This window comes from Plasmodium coatneyi, chromosome 10, assembly GCF_001680005.1.
Source record: "Plasmodium coatneyi strain Hackeri chromosome 10, complete sequence".
NCBI lineage: Eukaryota > Apicomplexa > Aconoidasida > Haemosporida > Plasmodiidae > Plasmodium > Plasmodium coatneyi.
The window spans coordinates 340995-363960 of NC_033565.1; the positions used below are offsets into that span (position 1 = coordinate 340995).

The 22966-nt window shown below is 37.5% G+C and overlaps 4 protein-coding genes and 1 non-coding gene across 5 annotated transcripts; 2 read left to right on the forward strand and 3 right to left on the reverse strand.

Moving 5' to 3' along the window:
• Positions 1 to 5989: 5989 nt before the first annotated feature.
• Glu_TTC lies at positions 5990 to 6062 on the reverse strand (the record flags this gene model as incomplete). The annotated part of the gene is made up of 1 exon: positions 5990 to 6062. It is a non-coding gene; the product is annotated as a tRNA-Glu (tRNA).
• A 1885-nt stretch (positions 6063 to 7947) lies between these two features.
• On the forward strand, positions 7948 to 11348 carry PCOAH_00028820 (Uncharacterized protein; the record flags this gene model as incomplete). The annotated part of the gene is made up of 11 exons (XM_020059684.1): positions 7948 to 8025; positions 8344 to 8399; positions 8637 to 8758; positions 8913 to 9001; positions 9158 to 9219; positions 9388 to 10118; positions 10295 to 10360; positions 10586 to 10645; positions 10786 to 10865; positions 10995 to 11155; positions 11324 to 11348. 11 exons carry the CDS (start codon positions 7948 to 7950, stop codon positions 11346 to 11348), a joined length of 1530 nt encoding a protein of 509 aa, XP_019915358.1.
• A 745-nt stretch (positions 11349 to 12093) lies between these two features.
• Positions 12094 to 13837, reverse strand: PCOAH_00028830 (Hsp70 inoeracting protein; the record flags this gene model as incomplete). The annotated part of the gene is made up of 2 exons (XM_020059685.1): positions 12094 to 13421; positions 13822 to 13837. 2 exons carry the CDS (start codon positions 13835 to 13837, stop codon positions 12094 to 12096), a joined length of 1344 nt encoding a protein of 447 aa, XP_019915460.1.
• Positions 13838 to 16059: 2222 nt separating this feature from the next.
• PCOAH_00028840 (Uncharacterized protein) lies at positions 16060 to 16602 on the reverse strand (the record flags this gene model as incomplete). The annotated part of the gene is made up of 2 exons (XM_020059686.1): positions 16060 to 16244; positions 16344 to 16602. 2 exons carry the CDS (start codon positions 16600 to 16602, stop codon positions 16060 to 16062), a joined length of 444 nt encoding a protein of 147 aa, XP_019915270.1.
• Positions 16603 to 19065: 2463 nt separating this feature from the next.
• Positions 19066 to 21314, forward strand: PCOAH_00028850 (Methionine aminopeptidase; the record flags this gene model as incomplete). The annotated part of the gene is made up of 4 exons (XM_020059687.1): positions 19066 to 19261; positions 19461 to 19554; positions 20339 to 20650; positions 20779 to 21314. 2 exons carry the CDS (start codon positions 20467 to 20469, stop codon positions 21312 to 21314), a joined length of 720 nt encoding a protein of 239 aa, XP_019915367.1.
• Between the last annotated feature and the right edge of the window lie 1652 nt (positions 21315 to 22966).

Sequence of the window (22966 nt, forward strand, 5' to 3'; positions counted from 1 at the left end):
GTTTAGGGTATAAATTTCAGTTTTAAAAGTTTTGTGTCCAAGGTTCAGGATTTACGATTCAGCTTTCGGGTTCTGTTGTTGAGATATAGGTTTTAGGATTTAGGATTAAGTTTGATGCTTGGGGTTCAGGGTTTGGTACACGGGTTTCTAACGAAGGACTGTGTATAGTAGGTGTTCTCGCGGAATGAAGTTTTCCACCCTAAATTCGGCATCAAAACTTGGAACCTCTTCTTATGGAAGAATGTCTTCCTTCGGTAAACCTAAAACCCCGAACCATAGAACCCTAAATCTAAAATACTAAACACTGAAAACTAAACCCTGCATGCTAAAACCTGAAACCTGAACCCTAAACCCCGAATCCTAAATCCTGAACACTAAATCCCTAAACTCCAATACTAAAACCCCTAACCTCTAAAACCTACACCTTGAAACAAGGACCCTAAGCCCCAAATTCTGAACCCCAAATACCTAAATTCCAATACTAAAACCCGTAATCCTTACCATCTAAATCTTAAACCCAAAAACCCTGAACCGCACACCCTAAGTCCTAAACCGTGATATATTATCCCTGAACCCTAAAACGTAAAACCTGAAACCTCAAAGCCTAAAAACTAAAACCCAATCCCCGAACCCTAAAACCTAAACCCTAAACGCTGAGCCCAAAATCCTGGACCTTAAATCCTGAATCCTGGACCCTAAATCCTAAACCCTAAACCCCAAACGCTGAACCCTATACCCTGAATTCTGAACGCTAATATCTTGAACCCTAAAACACTGACCCTTGAACTGTGAACCCTAACCCTAAACCCTAAACCCTAAACGCTAAACCATAATTGTACTCATAGAAGAAGAGAAAAGAACGTGGAGGAGTAAAATAATGTGTAAGATACCATATGAACTAATAGAAAAGGGGAGATGTGCTGGAGGAATATACATATCTTGTGTGTAGGTGTGTTAATATATAACTTATAAAAGGGGAAAAAGAAGTAAGAAGGAAAATTACTATTACTAAAGGGTCTTAAATGAAAGAAGAATGGAAGAGTGTATAATGCAAACAACTTTATTATGAAGAATGTATGCATACTTTTTCTTCTCTCTTATATATAATGCTCATATAATTCCTCTTCTTTCCTATCATTCTTATATGTGCACATTTTATAAATATATGTGTGTTCCAATTCCGCTAGATATTTATTAATATGTGCACATATAAGTAAAAGGAGGAGAAATATTTTGCATATAGGAACTATACTATATAAATCATCAGTTTGTAATAATTTTTTAAATAAACAGATGAAAATAAAACAATAATAAATACAGAAATTTTTGCTTAAAGGAGGAAGTGTCATTATTATGTATACACAGAATGAAGGGGGTTGAATAATGAGACAATATTTTGGGTAAATGCTTATGAATCAGTAATGCAGTGTATAGGTACAAAGTGTATGAAAATTTTTTTTTTTTTTTAATTTTTTTTTTTCAGTTCTGCTGTTCTAATGTACTTGCTCATGATTCTATTTTCAACTATGTGTATATGATGAACTGCTGTGTATGCGTATTTGTTATCATTTTTTTTTGAGGAGTGAAGAAATAGGTACTTTTGGAGGGGGGAGTAGAAATTTATATGCACACATATATACTTGTGACCATTGTAAAATGAGCAACATATTTATATATATTCTATATTGTATGAATATAGAAAAAATTTTAAATATTACTGCATACGAAGGAATATTCATGAACAATGGTGAAGCAGGTAATACGGTTTATTGCCTTCCTTTGGAATAAGTGTAATAACATGTAAATAATATTCTATGTTTTATATTATAGAAATGCAGAAACATATGGGCTTTATAAATTATATTTTTAGGACCAGCAGTGCAGTGAGGATGACTTACCTTCCAAACAAATATACAAACATTTCAATAATGGCGAGCACGGAAAACGAAAGTGTCCGAACATCAGTTCTTGGACAACAGGAATGGAGGAAATTATAGTTAATAATTTAAGGTCCCATGCATTTGGCAGAAATTACCCGGAAGAAATTGCCCAAGCTTGGTGTACCGTATCTAATGCGATGTCAACAGAAGCGTCATGCAAAGAGAAGTTGTGTAACTTCTTTTATTTTTGGCTAGGAGATTTATTATCCAACAAAGGGATCTGGAAAACTACACTTCAGGTTATTATGCAGCAAATCTATAGTAAATTGAATGACTCCGCCGTTCAATGTAAGTACGAACCTATGGACAGTACTATTGGGAAGAAGGATCTTAAGGAAAGGAAAATAATATTTGATTATTACTATGACTATAAAACTATAAAACAAAAATTAAATGATTCTAAAGATTCCTGTGCTACGAAATATGATCACTACCTGAATGCAGTTAATGAAGCTTATGGACCAGTAGAAGCAAGTGGTGAACGTAATAATGATCCTTCCTGGAGCACATTTTGGAATAAGTTCAAGAATAGTAATATAGCGAAGCCACCAACATTGGAAAGTAACATAATGAATGGGGAGCACATTACGGAGGACGGAGCAGATGTGCTTAGTTGTTTCACACAGTTGTCTTCAGAACTTGCTCAGTCACAAGAACAAACGTTAACACATGAGTTGCCACATGTGGATGGTGGTAGTGCTGCTAGCAGTGTCATACCTGGTGTGTCTGGTGCATTGGCCACAGTAGGATTACCAACACTTGCTCTTTTCTTTTTATATAAGGTGATGTCCTCAATTCATTTAAAATATATGAATAATGCAACATGTGCACAACTACATATTTATTTCTTCCTCCCTTTTGGAATAATAAATGTTACTATATGTGTTGCATGTACTTTTTTCCTTTCTTTCCTTTCCTTCCCATTTCAGTATACTTCTGTATTGGATTCGGTAAAAAATATTTTCGGGAATAGTAGCATTAAAAGTAGCAGTAGAAAAAAAAGAACAGCAACAGCAATTGAAAGAGACTTTGATACTCTAACAGACAATGCCTCAACATTATATTCCACTGAAACTTCAACAATAGGATCCCTAACGGAGGATTCTACCGTATATGGTGGGTCAACATCCAGAGGAAGAAGTAATAACAGGAGGGGAAAGAACATTAGTTATCAAAACATGTAATATACCATTGTATGTAGAACATTGTGGAATGTAACACCGTTGTATGTAGTGTAACACACAATGGAATGTGTAACATTGAATGAATATATACTCCAACAGAGACATGTACAATATGGCAATTTATATGCAGTGTGTGAGGAAAGAAACAAAGTGGCATTTCTTTCCTAATTTGCTTTTTTGTTTTTTTTTGTTATAGTTTTTTACGTTCATGAAATTTTTTTCACCATTTTTAAATACTCTTTCTGAAGAAGGTCGGCACCTTTTACCTTTTTTTTCGCGCCCTTCGTTGGGAGTACCTTATCTCAAGTTGTTAGTAATATATGCAAAATGAAGAAAAAAAAAAAAAAATACGAATAAAAGAAAAATTGCTTGAAAAAAAAAAAAAATAATTGCCCTAATATAAATTTTGTCACACAGAAAAAATTGCACAAAATTAATTGTCTCAAAAATTGTCAAAAAGAATGCCCTAATATAAATTTTGTCACACAGAAAAAATTGCAAAAAAAAAAAAAAAAAAAATTGTCCAAAGGAAAATTGCCCTAATTATAAATTTCTCCCACAGGAAAAATTAGCCAAAAAAAAAATTCTCAAAAAAAAATTGTTGAAAAAAAAAGATGCCCTAATATAAATTTGTTACAGAGAAAAAATTAGCCCCCAAAAAATTGTCCAAAAAATGTCCTAATGTAAATTTGTCACACACAGAAAAAATTGCACAAAAAAAAAAACAAATGTCAGGAGGAAATTGTCCAAAAAAGAAAAAGAAACGTGCCCTAATGTAAATTTGTCACAGAGAAAATTGCAAGTATAATTTTAGTCCCCAAAAAAAAATTATTCAAAGAAATGCCCTAATATAAATTTTGTTACACAGAAAAAATTGCAAAAAAGAAATTGTCAAAAAAAAGGAGGGGCTTGGCTTACACTGCTCTTTTTTTTTGCGCAAAGTTGTCCATTTCTAGCACCCAGCAAGCACATCACTTTACATGCGCGCTTCTCCTCCGCAAAAAAGAGTGTCCTAAAAAAAAGAACTGTACAAAATTTACGATGTCACATGTGTGTACGGAAAAAAAAATAATAATAAATGCAAACTGGCACATTAAACAGAAGAAAAAAAAAAAAAAAGAGAGAAAAAAAAGGAATAAATAAAGGTGAATATATCAATGGGGTGTGTGTGGCACTTCGCACTTAGGGTGTGTAAGCTTTCATACTTAAGGTGTAGGGTATATCGCACTTAGGGTTGTAGGAATCGTGGTGTAGGGTTTAGGATTTCGCATTTAGGGTGTATGTGTAGGATTTCCTATTTTAGGGGTGTATGTGTAGGATTTCACACTTTAGGGTGTGTGTGTATAGAATTTTATCATTTAGCGGGAGTGTGTAGGATTTCGTATTTAGGGGTGTGTATAGGATTTCGTATTTAGGGGTGTGTATAGGATTTCGTATTTAGGGGTGTGTATAGGATTTCGCATTTAGGGTGTATGTGTAGGATTTCGCATTTAGGGTGTATGTGTAGGATTTCGCATTTAGGGTGTATGTGTAGGATTTCGCATTTAGGGTGTATGTATAGTATTTCCCATTTTAGGGTGTGTGTTTATAGGATTTCGCATTTTAGGGGTGTGTGTTTGTAAGAGTTCCCATTTTAGGGTGTACGTGTAGGATTCCGCACTTAAGGTTATGATTCTGTGGTATAAAAACGATAATATGACCTTTTGTTTAATTTTTAAGAGATGGAGTGTACCAGCATAAGGCATACGTGTACAAAGTCTTCGCATAACGTCTATTTATGTTATACGTTGTGGGGGGTACTTTTACTAATAAAAATGAGTTAACCCTATGACCCTTTATTTTCTTTCCCAATTTGACACAAAAATGTGTCGCTAAACATTTGGAAGACAGAAGAGTCCATTTCGCAGAAGAGACAATTGATAATTTTTGATCATGGACTGAGAAAATTCAATTATTGGACGATTATTCATTTTTTCATGTCTCCACTTTGGGTTGATCTATTAAGGTGGGGCATCAAATCTGGCATTATGGGTTTAGTTGCATGGGTTGGCCTGCCGACTCTACCATTTTCACCTTTGATATTTTACGCGACCAACAGTGACACCACCGTACAAACAAAGCAGAAAAGTTTATCAGTGAGGAAGATCGGAATAACCATGGCCTTTCCATCCCACCGCACATATTACGAAACTGATACGGTAGTAATCACCTACATTTTTGTTGCAGTAAAAGCGTTACAAAGGGGTTGCTTAATTGCTCGGTGATCAAACGATGGGTGGTGACGGAAAAATAATGCTAAGTTACCAAGATTTAACTTAAAAGGGAGGTAACATCTACGTAACAATAAAATGCATTTTTAAGAAGGGTAATTAAAAATGAAAATCCTCGTACATCTGCCCAAGCTACGCATTTTCGCGCGTTCATAAAAGGGTAAAACGAACGTACAGTCCCACTCGCCATTTCTTGTAATAAGGTAAAAATGAATGTATAACCACGTGTCCTTCCTTATCCTTCCCGTATATTGAACCTTCGCTTTCGTGAAAAGAAGTCGTATATATTAAGTTGTTAACAAAATTGTTTGCCTTTTTTTTAACTAGAAAGTGCTGGCGCAAAATGAGCAATTCTTTCTAAATTTTTTTTTTTTTTTTTTTTTTTTTGCACTAGCACTTTCTATTTTTAGCAATTAAAAATTGTTCAAATATGATGAAATTTTCGTGATTTTTTTTTTTTAAAAAAAAAAAAAAAAAAAAAAAAAAAAAAAAAAATTCAAATTCAGCAATTGTACACCTTGCTAAAAAATTGTTCTAAAGAACTTTTATAATTTTCCTTGTTTGCAAAAAAATTCTTTTTCTTTTTATTTTTCTTTTCCCACGCCGGGACTCGAACCCGGGTCGTTCGGGTGAAAGCCGAATATCCTAACCATCTAGACTACGTGGGATTCATATATTACTGTCAACGCACTAATTATATACGTATTTAGTTAGCACAAATATTCGCAAAGAAAAAAAAAAAAAAAAATTTCTCCTTATTAGTATTGTACTAAAATACAGAAGAAAACGTCCAAAAAAATCCGGAGAGTGTCAAAATAATTACAGAAATTGTACTCCGCGGTTTCTACATTTAGAGAAAGAACCGCATGCACAGTTTGCCATGAAGCGCGCATAAATTGTAGCAATTATAGGAACTCTGTTAAATTTAAGAAAAGGTGGAAAAAGTAAAAAATGTTAGTCCAACAGTTTTACACCAATTTCTAACTATAAAATGAGAGCAACCGATTGCACATTAGCAAATATTGCCAAGGCGCACAGGTAATCCTAGTAGTACCTAGCATAAGCCCTAGAAATATCTAGAACAATCCTGCGAATACCTAGCATTGCCTTAGCGACGTGCCTCCACACTAAGATAAAAAAATTCAGAAAATATACGAAATGTTGTGCATGTTAAAAAATCGCTCTCTTCTTTTATTTGTACAAAACCTACATTTTTTTATCTTTTTATTTAAAAAAAAAAAATTAGTGATTTATATTTGTTCGGATCATCCATCTGTCGTTACATTTCTTCGCTTTTTTTGTACCGTTCGATGAATTTCTGCAGTGACCCGCGTATTCTCGAATCTGCGCTTGCACAATGTATACAATTGTGCACATGCAGTAAAAGTGTTTCTCCGATATTATGCGTCCGATTTTCTTCCCATTTTCCACAGATTTTCCACTCAGATAGGCCACCTCCAAAATGCCATCATTCCACACCCGTTCTGTGTGCACATGTTTACGCATTTCGTCATGCATCTTTCAAAAAATGAATAATTTGTCAAAACGCACCGGTAGATTTTCCAGGGGGGTGCATACAACGGATGTGCATGGAACGGATTTGTATGCAACAGATGTGTATGCAACGGATTTGTATGCAACGGATATGTATGCAACGGATATGTATGCAACGGATATGTATGCAACGGATGTGTATGCAGCGGATGTGTATGCAACGGATGTGTATGCAACGGTAAGCAGAACAGATAAAAAAAAATGTATTTTTCTGCAATTAAATGGAATAATTGTCGAACATTCGTTCTTTTTAACAGAACTGGTATTTCTTTCTATTTCGTTTTGATTCTTCCTGTTTTGTTCTGTTCGACCATTTTTTCTTCCCAACATTACTGTCTGCCATTTCGAAGTAAAGAAAAACCACACTTTTTGTACCAAAAATAAATAAAATACTACACGATGTGAACGTTAACATAAATATAACTGAATTTTGTGAAATCTAACGTCACAAAATTGAATGTTTACTCCTTTTGTTCGCTTCGTTATCTACACCACTGATTGGCACACTTCTTTATAGACAGATTATCCCATTCGAGAATGTTCTTTTTTTCCGTTTCGAAATTTTTATATGCATAGATGTCCACCCACTGTGCGGGTAAATTTATTGGAAGTCTTCCACCTCCCCTTTTGTTGCATCCTAACTAACTCGTTTTGAAAATTCTGTTCGTCCTGTTCGATGTAGAAGCTTCGTCCTAGTAATAATTTACAAATGCGTGTGAGCGTATTTACGTGTATGTGCGTGCGTCTGTTAGTGAACAAAGGGGGGCTTCTGTCATGCAGGATGGTGTGCACCCCTGCATAGGCACATGCATGTAACTACCTACGTGCGTATTCGTTCTTGTGTGTGTGCATGGGTTAGTGAGGTGGAGAAGCGGTGCCTGCCACGCTTACGCCTCCGCACTGTCAGCACATTACTCACCAAGTCGTACATTCTCTACATGAACAATTCTTCATTAACAACTGAAAGAAAGCCTCATTTTGAGTTTTCCAAAAAAAAATATGCGAAGTTTTAACAGCATATCGAACACACAGCAGCTGCTCCATTTCTTCGATTCACTCATAGCCGACGGATATATTGTAAACAGGAAAAAAATAAAATAAAATACATATATACATTTAAATCGTTACAGATTTTCTGGAGAGACAACGAGATAGCGTCATTCGTGCTGTAGCAGTGTGTAACAAACGTGGATCATCTTTTTGATGCGTTGAACCACGCGAATAAGTTTCCCCCCCTGCCTATGTCACGTAGTTTACACTTCTCAAATGGACACGTTCACATGCATATGAGCATATACTATATGTGTTGTGTAACACCGTCAAAAATAGAGCTAACATGTTTGCAGTTTTGTTAAAAGACCCCCTCAAAGAAACACGCCTTCTTCTCCTATTTAGATTACCATACTGGGCGTCAAACATGTGTTGAAGTTATCTTCAGATTTGTGTCAAAAGTGAGTGAAGGCAATTCACACTCGCGTGTGTTCATACATTCGTGCATAAAGATTGTTCATTTGTTTCGACATATCATCTGAAAAAAGAAAAAAAAAAATTGTCATTTTTCTATTCCTCCTGTGTATGTATGAACTCTCGGTTTTGTTCCTTTCCCTACCATGCCAATCATCTACTCCTCTGTGACGACTCTACTTATGATCGCTTCCTTCCCTTTTACATTATCCTCTCCCTTTTAGATTCATCTTGTTCTATTTCCAACAAAGGAAGGACCAGCTACGCCCCATTTATTTGGTTCAAGGAGTTAATAAGTACAAGACCGAATACATTTGTTCCATTTTTCACGAGAAGGACACTCTGAGTAATAACCCATTTTAAGCTCGCCACGGTAGCAGTGGTGACGACTGTGGCGGTAGCTTCAGTTACCACATTCGATACCCCCATCAACATTGTTACGTCCCTTTTATAGCGGGTTCCCCACCTTTAAAATTTTCATCACTGAAACCCCCCCTTAGGAATGCTAAGAGAGGGTAGCTACAGTGTAAATCTCTACGGCGTACACTCGAATAGAAACATGGCAAATTTGTCCGCACTATGGAAGAAGGTAAGTGCACGGTAGACTTGAGCATGTATTGTTACGTGTAAAGCTGTGGTGCAAGTTGCGCTTAAGAAACTGGACCACTTCTTTTACATATCGGTGTCTCTGTTCTGTTGGATTATTTTTGTTTTTATTTCTCTGTCCTCGAATTGCTCCTTCCAGGAATTGAATGAGATCCACAAGACATATCAGAAGGACGCACGCGGACAGCCCATCATCCCACAGTAAGTGCATGTGCATATGTACATTACTTCAACCTTCGTCTGTAGTGAAAAGCAAATAATTCGTATCTGTTCGTTCTACTCCTGTGGAGTGAAATGAGAGTGCTAATGTACCAACCTGCGTGCGCTACATTTGACATGCTTTTTCCCCCCGTATACACACCCTTGTAGATTCTCTAACATGCTCCTCACCGATGTGAAGGCCAAAATAGACCAATATTGCCCCAACTCAAAATATCAGTTTCCGCACATTATGTATATAGCTGACAAGGAAGATGAGAAAAATATCAACTTTGAGCCCAGTGTAGGAAATGCTGGTACTAATGAGAACAAGAATGGAATGTGGGGCAGGAACTGCAACAATTTCAGACCTGGTACTCAATATATAGACATGTATTTTAGAAGGAAGATTCCTGAAGAAGAGAAAATTGATGCTTTCCAATTTAAAGAGAGTAACGAATATAAGCCTGTAGCTCCACAGGGAATGCATCAAATGATGGGCACAAATTACTTCCATAATATGGTTGGTTACAATTATGGGACCAAACAGGAGGACACTAATTTTGGCGAAAAGATTCCTCACGTGTATTGTCAGACCAACGTGAGTGACGCTAACTTCGAAAACAACAACTGGAAGTCCTTCATGGCGCGCATGATTCAAAGTACGAATGCAAGGATCGCTGAGAATAATATGAAGGAGAGAAAAAATCTTGGCAAGAAACGAAAGCCGAACAGCTATGCTTATTTTTCCAACGCCAAAAGGGAATGTACCGTGGAAGATATAATAAACGCAAATGTGAACAAACCGAATAGCGGAATGAAACCAAAGGCTGGCACTGTGGTGATCACTATGAACAACGCTGGACACGAAGATGAAGCTGTGGTCGTACCAGGCAGAACATGTACAACATATGGAGGAGTGATTAGTGCGTTTCGTCATGCGCATACTGACTTACACCTGTGTGTTTCGCTTTGTGTGTATGCTTGTGTGTGTGTATCTACGCGCTCGTTCGAGGGGCCAACCTTCCCGCAAATAAAAATACCAATCCAACTTCTTTTCCCCTTTGACCCAAAACAGGGATAAAGGAGAACACCTTCCCCAATGAAGAAGTTCAATATGACCAGAAGCACATGAAATTTCACGGTAAAGCCCACCCATTGATAATGAAAAAAAAAAAAAGAATAAACTGACAGTTGATTACATGAGGGAGGAAATAAAAATGCAAAAAAGAGGGTGACAATGCTATGAACATGTACCACACTCGCCGGTACAACAATCGACCGAACGGTTAGAGAAGTTCTACCTTTTTGTGTGCACATATTCCCGTCCACATGGAAAATTCGCTCTTTCACCTAGCCCCATTCGTAGTGTCAAATAATTACCTGAACATGAAAATGCACGATTTTGATAGCTCATACTGGGAAAAGCGTAAAAAGGAAAAAAAGAAAAAAAAAAGTCAAATTACAAATTGAGTGTTTTTCCCACACCTGCGGGAATGCACCCCCATCATTTTTTATCCCCGTTTCACCACCTGCACTTTAATTTGCCATTTTTGTTCCCCTCTACAGAATTAACGCAGAAGAAAACTGCCAGCAAAATCGTCTACACGGAAGAGGAAGCGCAAGATGTGATTAACGGAGTTACATGGGTAATTTAAAAATAAAATTGCACATGTTTATAAATACTAACCTGATGCGAATTTTGTATCATGTGTTTTAACCACACACTGCCATTTTATTTATTCATTTTTTACTACCAATTCGTCCCCTTCTGGCAGGATCAAAGTGTAGACATGTTTTTTGAAAATGGCTACTTCGTTGTGGTTGACAAAGGCACACCTGAGATGAAAGAAGTCTCAATATCGCAAGAAAGGAAGAACAAAGGAAATTCCCCCTTCTACAATAAGAACAAGAAACACACTCAACAGACATTATTGACGTAAGTGGAGACGAAACGGACATGTGCGTGAGCACGTGCATGTGTATGTGAATACCGAAGGGGGGCATAATCCCTCTGTGTGCTCCCCCCTCACATGCATTGCTTTATTAGCTTTTTTTTTTATGTGTATGCCCCCTTGACATTGTCTGTTTTCCTTCTTCCTCGCAGGAATTTTTTCAGGAAAGTTCCTTAAGGAGCACCAGTTAATGACGGACTGTTCTAAAGTTTGAGATTTTTCTCTCTTCCCTGCAGCAAGCCTTATTATTGCGCTTCCCAACGGTGCTCGCGCTTGCTTGGTTCACCTTTCCGCATGGAATAATTTATTCCCCCTTTTTTTTTTTTTTTTTTTTTTTTTTTTTGCGCTTCCTTTTTTTTTGAGTGCAGTATTTGAGTTTTATTATGTTCTAGTTTTTAAGTTTTGTCCTGCAACTTTGCTCTGCATTTTTTTTCCTTCTAGTGTGCGTCCCATTTTTATACTGGAATTGCTTATTCAATTTTTTTTTTTTTTTTTTAAAACCTTGTTCATTTTAACTGTTGTTTCGTTCACTCAAGTTTTCCAGCTTGGAAAAAAAGTAATTTTTATAAAAACGAATAAGTTAAACGTGTGAGTAAAAAGATCGTGTAGATCGTGGCTTGCTATATTGTACATGCCCTCGCATGGAGTCACACCGTTGACACAAGTATTTATATGCATGCCCACGGGGTTAATAATACGCTTAGAGCGGTAAGTGGGCACGCTAGTACGCTGTTCAGCCGGTATGCCATTTCGCTAATACGCGCAGACAGCACAGCACAGGCAAGGAAAATTTATGATAAGTGATGAAGATGCTTCTCACATGTGTAGTAAAGTAAAATAATGTACATGTACCTACGTATACAAGCGTGCACAGATAGTCAACACCTTTCACACACGTGGGGAGAAGTGCCTTCTGGGCGAATCAGTTTTTGCCGTTGCAGCCGGGCTTCCCCATGTTTCCTAAATTGGAATTTTTTATGTTGTCAAATATGTTCTTGTACTTTGGGTCATTGGCATACTTGGACAGTAACTCGGGGTTGCTCATCATGTTTTGCATCATTTGGTAAAACTGCGGGTTGCTGAAGAGCTCTTTCATTTCTGGAGAATTTAAGTCTGGCATGCCACCTGGCATTCCGCCTCCCAATCCGCCAGGCATTCCTCCTAATCCGCCACCTAATCCCCCCGGCATGCCTCCTGGCATACCTCCTGGCATTCCGCCCCCCATGCCACCTCCTAGTCCTCCTGGAAATCCACCTGGGAAATTCATTCCACCTGGCATTCCGCCCCCTGGCATCCCTCCGGGCATTCCACCGGGAAATCCTCCTCCCATTCCGCCACCTAACCCACCTGGCATTCCTCCGGGGAAATCGCCAGAAAAGTCGGGTTGGCTGTAGGACGAATCTGAGGAATCAGAGTCGTAGTTTTCCCTCTTGCTGTTATCCTTATACGCCTTCTCTGCGGCTTTCTTAGCGGCCAACCTTTTCTTCAATTCCTTTTCCCTTTTTTTTCTTTTCTTTTCTTCCTCCTTATTAATTTTGTATCTTCTCTTCTCATAAATTTTCTTATATTTTTCTTCAATCAGTTTCTGCATTTCCCACAAATCGTCATCATAGTCGATTTTCTGTCCTTGCTCAATATCAGCATGCGCACTTTCCCATTTACCCAAATATCTGTATGCCTTGGCTCTAACTTTATAAGCATTGGCACTATCTATGTTCAAATTTAGTGCCTCCGTGCAATCTTGTATGCAAGCTTTTGGTCTTTTCAAGCTTAACAAAACGGACGCCCTCTTTGTGTATATCATGGCTGATGGATTTCCAAAGGAAATTATTTTATTGTATTTTTCTAAGGCTTCTTCAAATTTATTTTCTTGTACTAAATTTACAGCCTCCTCTTTCAACTTACAGATTTCTTCAATCACCTCTTCGGATAAATCTCCTTCTATGGTTGGGGCTAAGGGGGGGCATTCAATTGTTTCTTCTTTCATTAAGTCTTCATCATTTTCTTCCACTTCCTCTTCCTCCTCTACTTCATCTTCCTCTTCATCGTCACTTTCCTCGTCGTCCTTTTCTTCATTGTGGGACTTTTCCTCAGTGCTATCTTCACTTGGAATGTGTTCATAAAAGTCCCTTTCCTTTGGCACCTTTCCACCGCAGCTTTCGATAAATTCCTTAAAAAAGGAAAACTCCGGCTTCTGCAAAATGGACGGGTCCTCCTTACAGAGCGACACAAACTCCTTCAGCTCTTCAACTGGAGGGGGATGAAGGGAAAATGGCGCAGAGACGTTAATAGTGGGGGAAAATATTTACCTAAGCGTGCCATGAAACGAACTCACGCTTCCACACGTTGCAACTGCGCCACGTGGTATGCAAAATTGGAAACACGAAAGGGCGTTCATTTTATGCAATTGCTAAAAGGTACGATATGAACATCCCCCTGTTGGCTTCCACGGCTCGTTCATTTCTTATTGTGTACGTACACTCCATACATTTTGTTGCATACCCATGTAGGGTTAAAAAAAAAAAAAAAAAAGAACATCCATCCATCCATACATACAAGCGCACAGTACGCATAAAAATATCCATCTGTAGCATCACATTTATGAGCAAATCGCCAACTTCTATCGCTCGAAGTTTCTCTCAATTCTTACTTTTGTTAGCATCCATTGTTGTGGGCACGTCAAAGGAGAAGACCAAAATGGGCTGATGAAAATGGCGCTCTTTTTTTCTCTGCAATTATTGAGTAAATTCCAAAACGTGGTAAAAGTTTCACAATTGCTAGAGTAAAAAAATTGTTGGAAGTTGAAAAAGGCCTAAAGCAAAAATGTACTTTGCCAACACGTTCACAGGAGAGTAATGTAATGTTACATAAATTGAGGGAAGTAAATTCCTTAATGAACTACCCAAGTATAAAATAATGCAATTGCGATATGGCAATATGATGCTATTCCTGGGCCCTTCTTTTTTTTTTCGTTTCCTTCTTTTAATTTTATATGGCGCGAAAAAATAAGGTGGAGTGCGTCGCCTTTTTCATGCAAATGGCAGTGCGCTCGTATAGTGCATGTAGGCCGAGGGGGCACATGGCCTTCGCATAAATACATAAGCGTAGTATAATATATATGCATATACGCACGTACGTACTTTAGCGTATTCCCTTCAAGCCTCACCCACAGGACGATGTAGCCACCGATTTTTTCTCCTGAACATATGCACTTAACCTTTTTAGCTTAAAACTGCGTGGATGCAATAATGCCACAGGTCACTTAAAGTTAAAAATGGGAAAAATAATTTTTTTATCTACTTTTTTTTGTTTAATAAAAACAAGTTGCAGACGTTTTATCCATCTTTTTTTGGTCTATAAAAATAACCAATTTTTTCTTGTTTTTTTCGTCTATAAAAACAAGAACAAAATTTTGCCCCTCATTATCTTGGTCCATGGTTTGGTAGTAACAAAATAAAAAAAAGGTTGGAAGTTCCCCGAGCTACAGACGCATGTTTTTTAGGTAAAAATATATATGAACACATGGCATCGTAACGACATTTAATTATATATAAAGTATATACAAGAAATATGCTCATCTTTTATGAGAGAATTAAATGGAGCAGCGTGAATGTGGGGGAAGAATTATGGGGGATGTTTTCACCGCCATGGAATGGCCAAAATGAATTTTAAGGTAATTCATTCAACACATTATATAAATGCTGTTCTGCCATTTTTTTTAAAAAAGCAAAGAAGCATTTTCAAGAAAGTAAAATTTTTCCAGCAAGCCATTTTCTGGAAGAATGTCCAATCACTCCATCTTGTGTAAATGGGCGAAAAATATATGGTATCCCCAGTATACAACGCAACTTAGTTACATATATTGTCGTACGCACGGACGTGTTTATGTGCCATTATGAAACTTCTTCCCCCGTTCAATCGTATTCTTCTCCAAATGTGCACCCTCTATTAAGGTGGAGAGGAGAAAAAATGGCCTATCATTGTGGGTCATAACAAAATTCTGACCCTTTCAAAGGAGCCGCCGTAATTGTCCACATGGCTAGTGCTAACCATTTTGCACACCACATTACAGTGGACACTTCCTGAAGGTGCAGAGCAAAAATATTAAGCGACACCCTTTTCACATTTATGTTTTAAGTGGAAATTATTTCATGTTCACCGGCTTTGGAAAAGCACATTTTTACGAAAATTTTGTATATTTTTTAGCCATTTGTATCACCCCCTAATGTCAGATTTCCCCCTGTAAGCATACCTCTGGCAGACACAGTTGAACGTATAAAGCACAGAACCCTTCGTGCGACGATTTATTTCGCGCATTTTCAAAAAATGACTCAACGCGGCCGTCATCCTTTGTTAAACACGTTTCATTGTGCATGCGCACTACGACTTCCTTCGTTTTTAAAGAATGCGCACTTGGGAATAGTCGCTTGGGGGGAAGGATTTGGTACGTTCGCTTCCTTTACTTCGCGTTGCCGCCTCACAGCGTTCCACGTTTAATTTTTTACATTTTTTTACACCTACGGAAAGGCTTTTTCTCTCCTCATGTTAAAGTACATTCATTCACGTAAATAATCAGATATGCATAAGTTCACGTATGCCCATACGTATAAACAAATTGGGCAATAAAAAAAAAAAAAAAAAAGGAAAATGTAAGAATGGTGAATGTATCAAGGGTATCACAAACGGGCTGCGCGCAGTACAGCTGTTAAAAAAACGTGAGCTAAAAAAAAATTAATTCGGCGAACATCATCTAAAAATTGTGGTCAAAATAGAAGTCTCATGCGCACCTATAGGAAGGTACAATCATATATACCTACATAGGTACCTACGTGCACGTTCTGTCGTCCGTTTGAATTCATTTTTGTGCGTACGACTCGGGTTTCCCTTATCACGCAGGGCATTCCATGTCCTCACACATGTAGCCATTCTTCCGTTCACGTTTCGACAGGTACAAATTAAAAGTGCACGTGAAGGAAGTAAATAAAATGGTACAAATTAAATAATAGTAAAGCTTCACATAATGATCATCATCCGACAGTATACGTAAAACGTCTTCTAAAATTCCCCAAAGCCCTACGGCGCAGAGGAATGAGCAACACTCAGCCATAAAACGTAGCATCGACTTCAAATTCACTTGATTAACATTCAGGATACAAAATTGGCCACACTTACCTTCCGCGTCGTACCCTCCTCCACCAGTTATTATTTCTTCTTCATCTTTAAATGCTTTTCCATAAACACAAATCATGTCTTCATTTAATTCCCTCTCCTCATGGATTTCGTCCAAGTTGTTAAAAGTTATTTCTACATCGTTATTGGATTCTTCCTGTGTATATATTTTTGTTGATTTATCTGACCCTGTAAAATCTTGTGAGGTATTCCCAAAATATATTTTCTCTTCATCTTTTCTTAATACACAAAATTCATTCATTTAAAAGAACGGCGTGTTTGATAACGGGAGGGGGTGATCGAGCTGCGTGTGCCTTCGTAAGGTGCAGTTGTCTGAGTTCTGTGCGTTTACTGCGTTATGCGTTTGTCGCTTCGCCTTGTCTTCTTATATATATGCCTTCTTGCCGCCCGATGTGCAAGTAGGTTAGCGGGCGCTCATTGTATACCCGTTTACCTATGCACCACGCACAACCGTAAGCAAAATGGCAAACGGATTTAACAACAAACGAGCGTCAAAACAAAGTGATATACGGATATACTGGCGCTTATTCCCCCAGGTGGAACCTATATATATACACGCAGTAGAGACGCACCCCAATTGGGGCACTCTATCCCTGGGCAAATGCAACGAAACAGTCGTCACAATAAGGGGGGCACACCGGTGGGGCCAATACACGGGTACGCAATCACGTGGTATGTAAGCATATGACTATATATACGTGTACATATGCGGTAATAAAGAATAAATGCACACGGTTAGCACAGCCTATTTGGTAGATACAAAAAAATACAAAAAAAAAAAAAACGTTATAACAATGGACTGGCAAGAAAACGGAACGATGGCAACTCAACTATAACACAATGTTAACTACCTAAAACCGATGTGATAAAATGGAGTAGAAATATAAAAAAAAAAAAAAAAAGCTGAAAAAAAAAAAAAAAATCCTGTGGCAACGCTAACATACGCCTCTTCTCCCACTTGAGGTCCCCTATTAGACATGCTAATCTGCAATGCGTTTTTCCTTAAAGCATATTTGATATGGCCACAGTTTTTTTTTCTCCAAATGATGTAACCTTGAAAGATGAACGAAGTCCTCCTGTGCCCTCTTCCTGTCCGTTTTGTTGCCTTTTCTGCTATATTCCCCGCACGGGTGAACAAAACATAAAATTACTCAAAAAATAATGATGGTGTGCAATGGTCCCTACTTTGTTGTACTTAAAGTCTTAATATCTTTGTCAGCTTTTTATGTTTTGACTATATTTTCTCCATGCAAAAAAAAATGAACCCGTGAAAAAAATGATAAAGAATTACTTTATGCTAGAACATTTTTTCTTTCTTTTTTTGTTTGAAAAATCTTTGGGTTTTAAAAACATAATAAAACGTGGGCACGTTTATACAAAACTGATTATTTTTTGATATGGTTTGTATTCGCTGAGACATTACTGGGTGTGGTGGAATGGACTGTTTGTTCAGTAATTTATAAGTGACTTGTGTACATGCCTTTTAATTTGCAACACTATAGAAGTACTGTAACGGTACACTACTATATGCTGTGCTGTTATGAAAAGGATGAATATGAATACGCTTCGATACTGCTGACAAAGTGTCTCCTATTTCGTGTATCTAATTTTTTGTGAGTACAACTGAGGGTTGTCGTTTTTCCTTCGTTTCGACACGATCTCTAATTGTGACTGTGCATATGGTAACAACAGTATTATGGCAAATACCAGTGAGGGGTTTTAAAAAATGGCAAAATGCTTCAAAGGGTAAATAATATTAACACTGAAGGGGTCGACCGTGAAGGATACTACGCATATATATATATACATATATATTTTTTGTTCTGGTATTTATAGTCAAAGCGCGTTTGTGTTAATTCCTTTTTGGAGCCTCTAAGGTGACTTTCAAAAAAAAATCGACGCTTCCCCCACTTTCTGGTGACCCAACAATTCGTTAATGAGCAAGGGTACAAATCCGCTCACCGTAGATAAACTTAGTCAGCTTAAGTTCATATATCAATTCTCGTTAACGCATGGTTATTCTTATACAGAATGAACAAAAATTTTGGAGGCGGTGAAGCGAAAACGTTTTCTTCGAAGAATTGAAAGAATATTTTTTTCAATAAACCAGGCGAATCAAGAAGCAGTCCTCTGATGGAAGTTATTAAAGCGGGTAAAGGAAAAATTGTGACAAAATGATGGCAAAAAAATTTTCTTTGTAAATTGTATTAAAAAATTAACTGACGTTTTGTATCAGTTTAACAGAACTGAAATTTTTTAAATTAAATAATTGTATTTGCATAAAGCATTACTAGCTTATGATTAGCGTATTGAAGTTTGTACAATTATAAGTACATTATATGGCAAAGGTTTAAGAGGATTGTTTTCGAAATTCTATTTTTTTTAAATATAAAATGGTACACTTGTAGAAGGAAAAAATTATTTTTCGTTATTATTAGAAGAAAAGAATGGAAAGAAAAAAGCGGCAACGTTCGTTCTGGACAAAATGTATGTAATACGCGTATATATACGCATAAGTATTATATAGGATATAGTATTATATATATTATGGGTGCCCCGTAACCTCTTTTTTGCTGCAGAATCACCGTTGGATTGAAGAAGGAAATGTGTTTTTTTTTTTTTTAACCCCGTTTTGTATAAGAATTGAAAAAAGGTATAATGCATTGTAGTATACTTATATACATATTACATATTTATTTTTTTTATGTACAAAAATAAAGTGCCCATTTAACGATTCTAACAAATCACAAATAATATATTTATCTCGTTTTTTCGTCCTTCATCCTCACAGTTTCGTTGCAACATGATCGTCAAAATGGAATGATTTTTTTTTTAACCCATTCGTAGATTTCTTTAAAGAGAAAAAGAAACCGAATGTAATTTTCTCAACAACCAGACATGTGACGTTATACCTATTTATGCTCGTTTTGTATTTTTTGCTCTTCCACTCTTGAACAACATAATCTGATCATTTTACATAGGAGGGAAAAAAAAGAAAAAAATGAGAGAAAAATTCGCCTAAATATAAGTACATTTTTATTCATTCCTCTGCTAACAAGAAACTTAACCATGCGTAAATTTTTACCTGCCTTACCAAAGAGGAATCCCAATTTCCATACCCATGTCTTAACTCCAAAAATAAACAAAATTAAGGTTCCGGAGAAGAGTTCCTTCCAGCCGACACTCCAGGATGGTAACTAAAAAAAAATGGGGCAATAAAATAAGAATGTCTTGCGAGGAGAAAATTTTTAACTCCCTTGCGAAGGGCATTATAAGTGTAGATAAAGCGTCCTACGGAGGCATACCCCCTTAGTTTCGTATGTGTACGCTGTTACACGTATAGGTTCACGTGGCTGTACCTGTTATGCGTGTAGTGTGTCTGCCCTCTCCACAGGAAGAGGAAGTAGTAAAGGGCACATGCGCCCGTAACGAATGAAACGGCTATACCTTCGGACAAGTCATATTTGTTCCTGTTTTGTAAAACTCCAACCTTTGCGCACCTTTGCTAATTTATCTGTCTTTGCCCCATAATGTGAATTTCTAAATGGGCACCATCCTTTGTGATGGACATTCACATCTTTTGTTTAAAAAAATGTTCCCATTGTAACATGTGGAAATAATGCAGTTCATCCGATTTTGACGCCACGATTTGTTGCCAAATGGCATGAACATTTAATCTTTACAATGTTTGAACTGTTCACTGCATACCATTTTTGCCATATCCCAATTGGCCCATTCCACGCTATGATACCTACGCCATGGGTTATATTTGTGCCCAATCGCTCCTCCTCCTTCTGGGAAGGACAAAACGAGCTATGGCTCTTTACACAGCGTTACAATATACGCCAATTCATTTGTCCAAAATGCCCCCCCACCCGCAAAAACTAGGCCCCCCCCAAATGGGCGCCCAATTTGCACACAAAAATTAAAACCAAGCTGATCACATAAAGTGAATGCAATTTTTTTCCTCTTTAAAGGCAAATACGAAGTAACGCCGATTCAAAGCGTCCCTGGGCACATCATCCGACCCCCCTACGCTGAAACTGGCTTTGTCAAAAATTCAAATATCGAGTACGAAATTAAGGATGAAGAAAGTATCGCTAAAATGAAAGTGGCTGCGAAAATTGCAGCCCAGTGTTTGAAGCTTTGTTTAGAAAATTCAAAAGAAGGGGTAACAACAGACGATATAGACAAAATGGCCTTCAATTTTTACGTAAAAAACGGTGCCTACCCGGCTGGCATCAATTTCCACGGCTTTCCGAAAACGGTTTGCGCCTCTCCGAACGAAGGTACTCCCCCTTTGCGGAAATTACATTTGTTTCAGCGATGTGTGCAACAATTCTGGATAAACGATTGTGCCAATTTGGCTAAGCAACTTCACCAATCGTCATTTCTTCTTTATTTCCCCCCCCTACAGTGGTCTGCCACGGAATCCCCAACATGAGGAAACTAAAAGACGGCGACATCATAACGTACGACTGCACAGTCTATGTCGATGGGGTGTTTGGAGACTGCGCCGGGACCACAGGCATAGGTACAATCTCGAAGAGCCACCAGAAGTTAGTGGATGTCAGCAAAGAATGCCTTTACAAAGCCATTTCTGTGTGTAAACATGGTCAGAAATTCTCTGAAATTGGACGAATCATAACTGAGCATGCACATAAAAATGGGTTTAATGTGATACAAGAATTCTGTGGACATTTCATTGGCCGAAATATGCACATGTACCCTTTGATTGAACACCATTATCCGAATGGCCATCCGGAAGATGAGTACATGCAAGAGGGACAGATATTCACTATCGAGCCAATCCTATCGGAGGGAAGCACAAAAATTCATACGTGGAAGGATCAGTGGACCGTCTGCACCAACGACAATGCGTTTTGCTCCCAATGGGAACACACCATTCTGGTGCAGCAAGATGGTGCTGAAATATTAACCCATTGTGATTAGCAAGGGGAGGGGATAAATCGCACTGGATGTTCGCACGTGGGGCACAGTACATGGGTGGGTACATCCCCATCTGTGTGCATACTGACACATGGGATGAAGAACACAGTTTGCAGATACGCGTACACCTTATGCGTGTATGACCACCCTGTCTTGCTATTTCCACCCCGTAGTTGACACATAAAATGCAACGTTTTTTTCCTGTTCGTGGAACAAGATAGCATGCTAGTTCCATTCAGTTGTACATTATTGTCTGTATACCCCCGTATTGCGGAAATTATCTTTTGCTTAAATGCGCCTTTCACGTAGCGCCATGTTTAATCCTTCCATTTGTCTGAGTTGCAAAGAGGCGTCTTTTTTCCTTTTGCAGTAATGCAAAAAAAAGGAATTTTTTTTTTTGTGTGTATCACTAGTGCTAACAATTTTTTAAGTCTCTTTAAAGATAAGGCATTTTAATCCTTAACGGATTGCCAACAGTTAATTTCCGCATTTAAAAATGCAGTAACATTGTGCGAATGTAAAGCCATACACACGCGCGGATGTATATATATATGTATTATGTACGCAGGTATATGGGGTGTAGGCTTCCCTTCCCTCCCCCTTCAGCCTGATAGTAGGTGTAATTCCCATCATCCTTTACTTGTTGCCCTGTAGGCGCGATGTAAAACGTGCGATTTCGTCTTTTCTTTCATACTTTTCTCCGTTTGTGAACTTTTTGGCTTTTTCCCTTCCCCCCATTACCTTCCCACGAATTGTAACCTCCTCACTATTCGTACCGCTGCGCCCTTTTTTCATGCTACATAAATCATTTTTCTTTCAACTGACCAAGTTAGTAACCCCCAGAGGTGCTGTTTTCCTTTCTGCGCTAGTTATATGCCTACTATTCCTTAAAACAATTTTTTGTGTATATAGAAACAATGAAAAAAAAGAAAAAAAACATTCCAACGTTCAACTATTCATTTTTTGCAAAAAAAAAAAATGTAAATGGTATGATTAGCACATGTACCAACGGTGTAAACAAAATTGAAGTTACAACTAGTTGCGCTTCAGTATCGCTGTAAATGTGTTTTTCCTTTTTTTAAATTACGTACCACTATATTATCCGCAGCATATGCCTATGTGAATATCCTTTTTTTTTTTTTTTTTTTTTTTTTTTTTTTTGTGACGGCTTTTTCCGCATGGTTTATGTGGACGTTTGGCTTGTTCAAAATTTATCACAAAAAAATATGTGACCTTTTCTTTAATTATTCCTCGCGATTATGCATTATGGCCCCCTATTGTTGTTACGTTTTCTCTTCATTTTGTTTCCACTTTTGTACAAAATGAAGAAAGAGAAATAACACCTAGCATTTGAATGTTCCAATGAATAACACACTGAACTTCATCATTTTTTTTTTTTTTTTTAACCCCTATTGTGTTTAACTCCTTGACTATCAAAGGGAAACGCAATCTGAGTACCTTCTAATTGTCAATCGATAAATGGATAAGTACCCGATTAATATTGTTAAGAAGCTGCGCTTCAGTAGTTTTTCCTTTTTTATTTTTTTGCAATTCCCCAGCATATTTTCTACTTAATTTTATCACACTATACTTTTGTTTTCGTTACATTACATTCCGCTGGTATTATCAAAACTTGGTGAAAACCTAAACAGCCG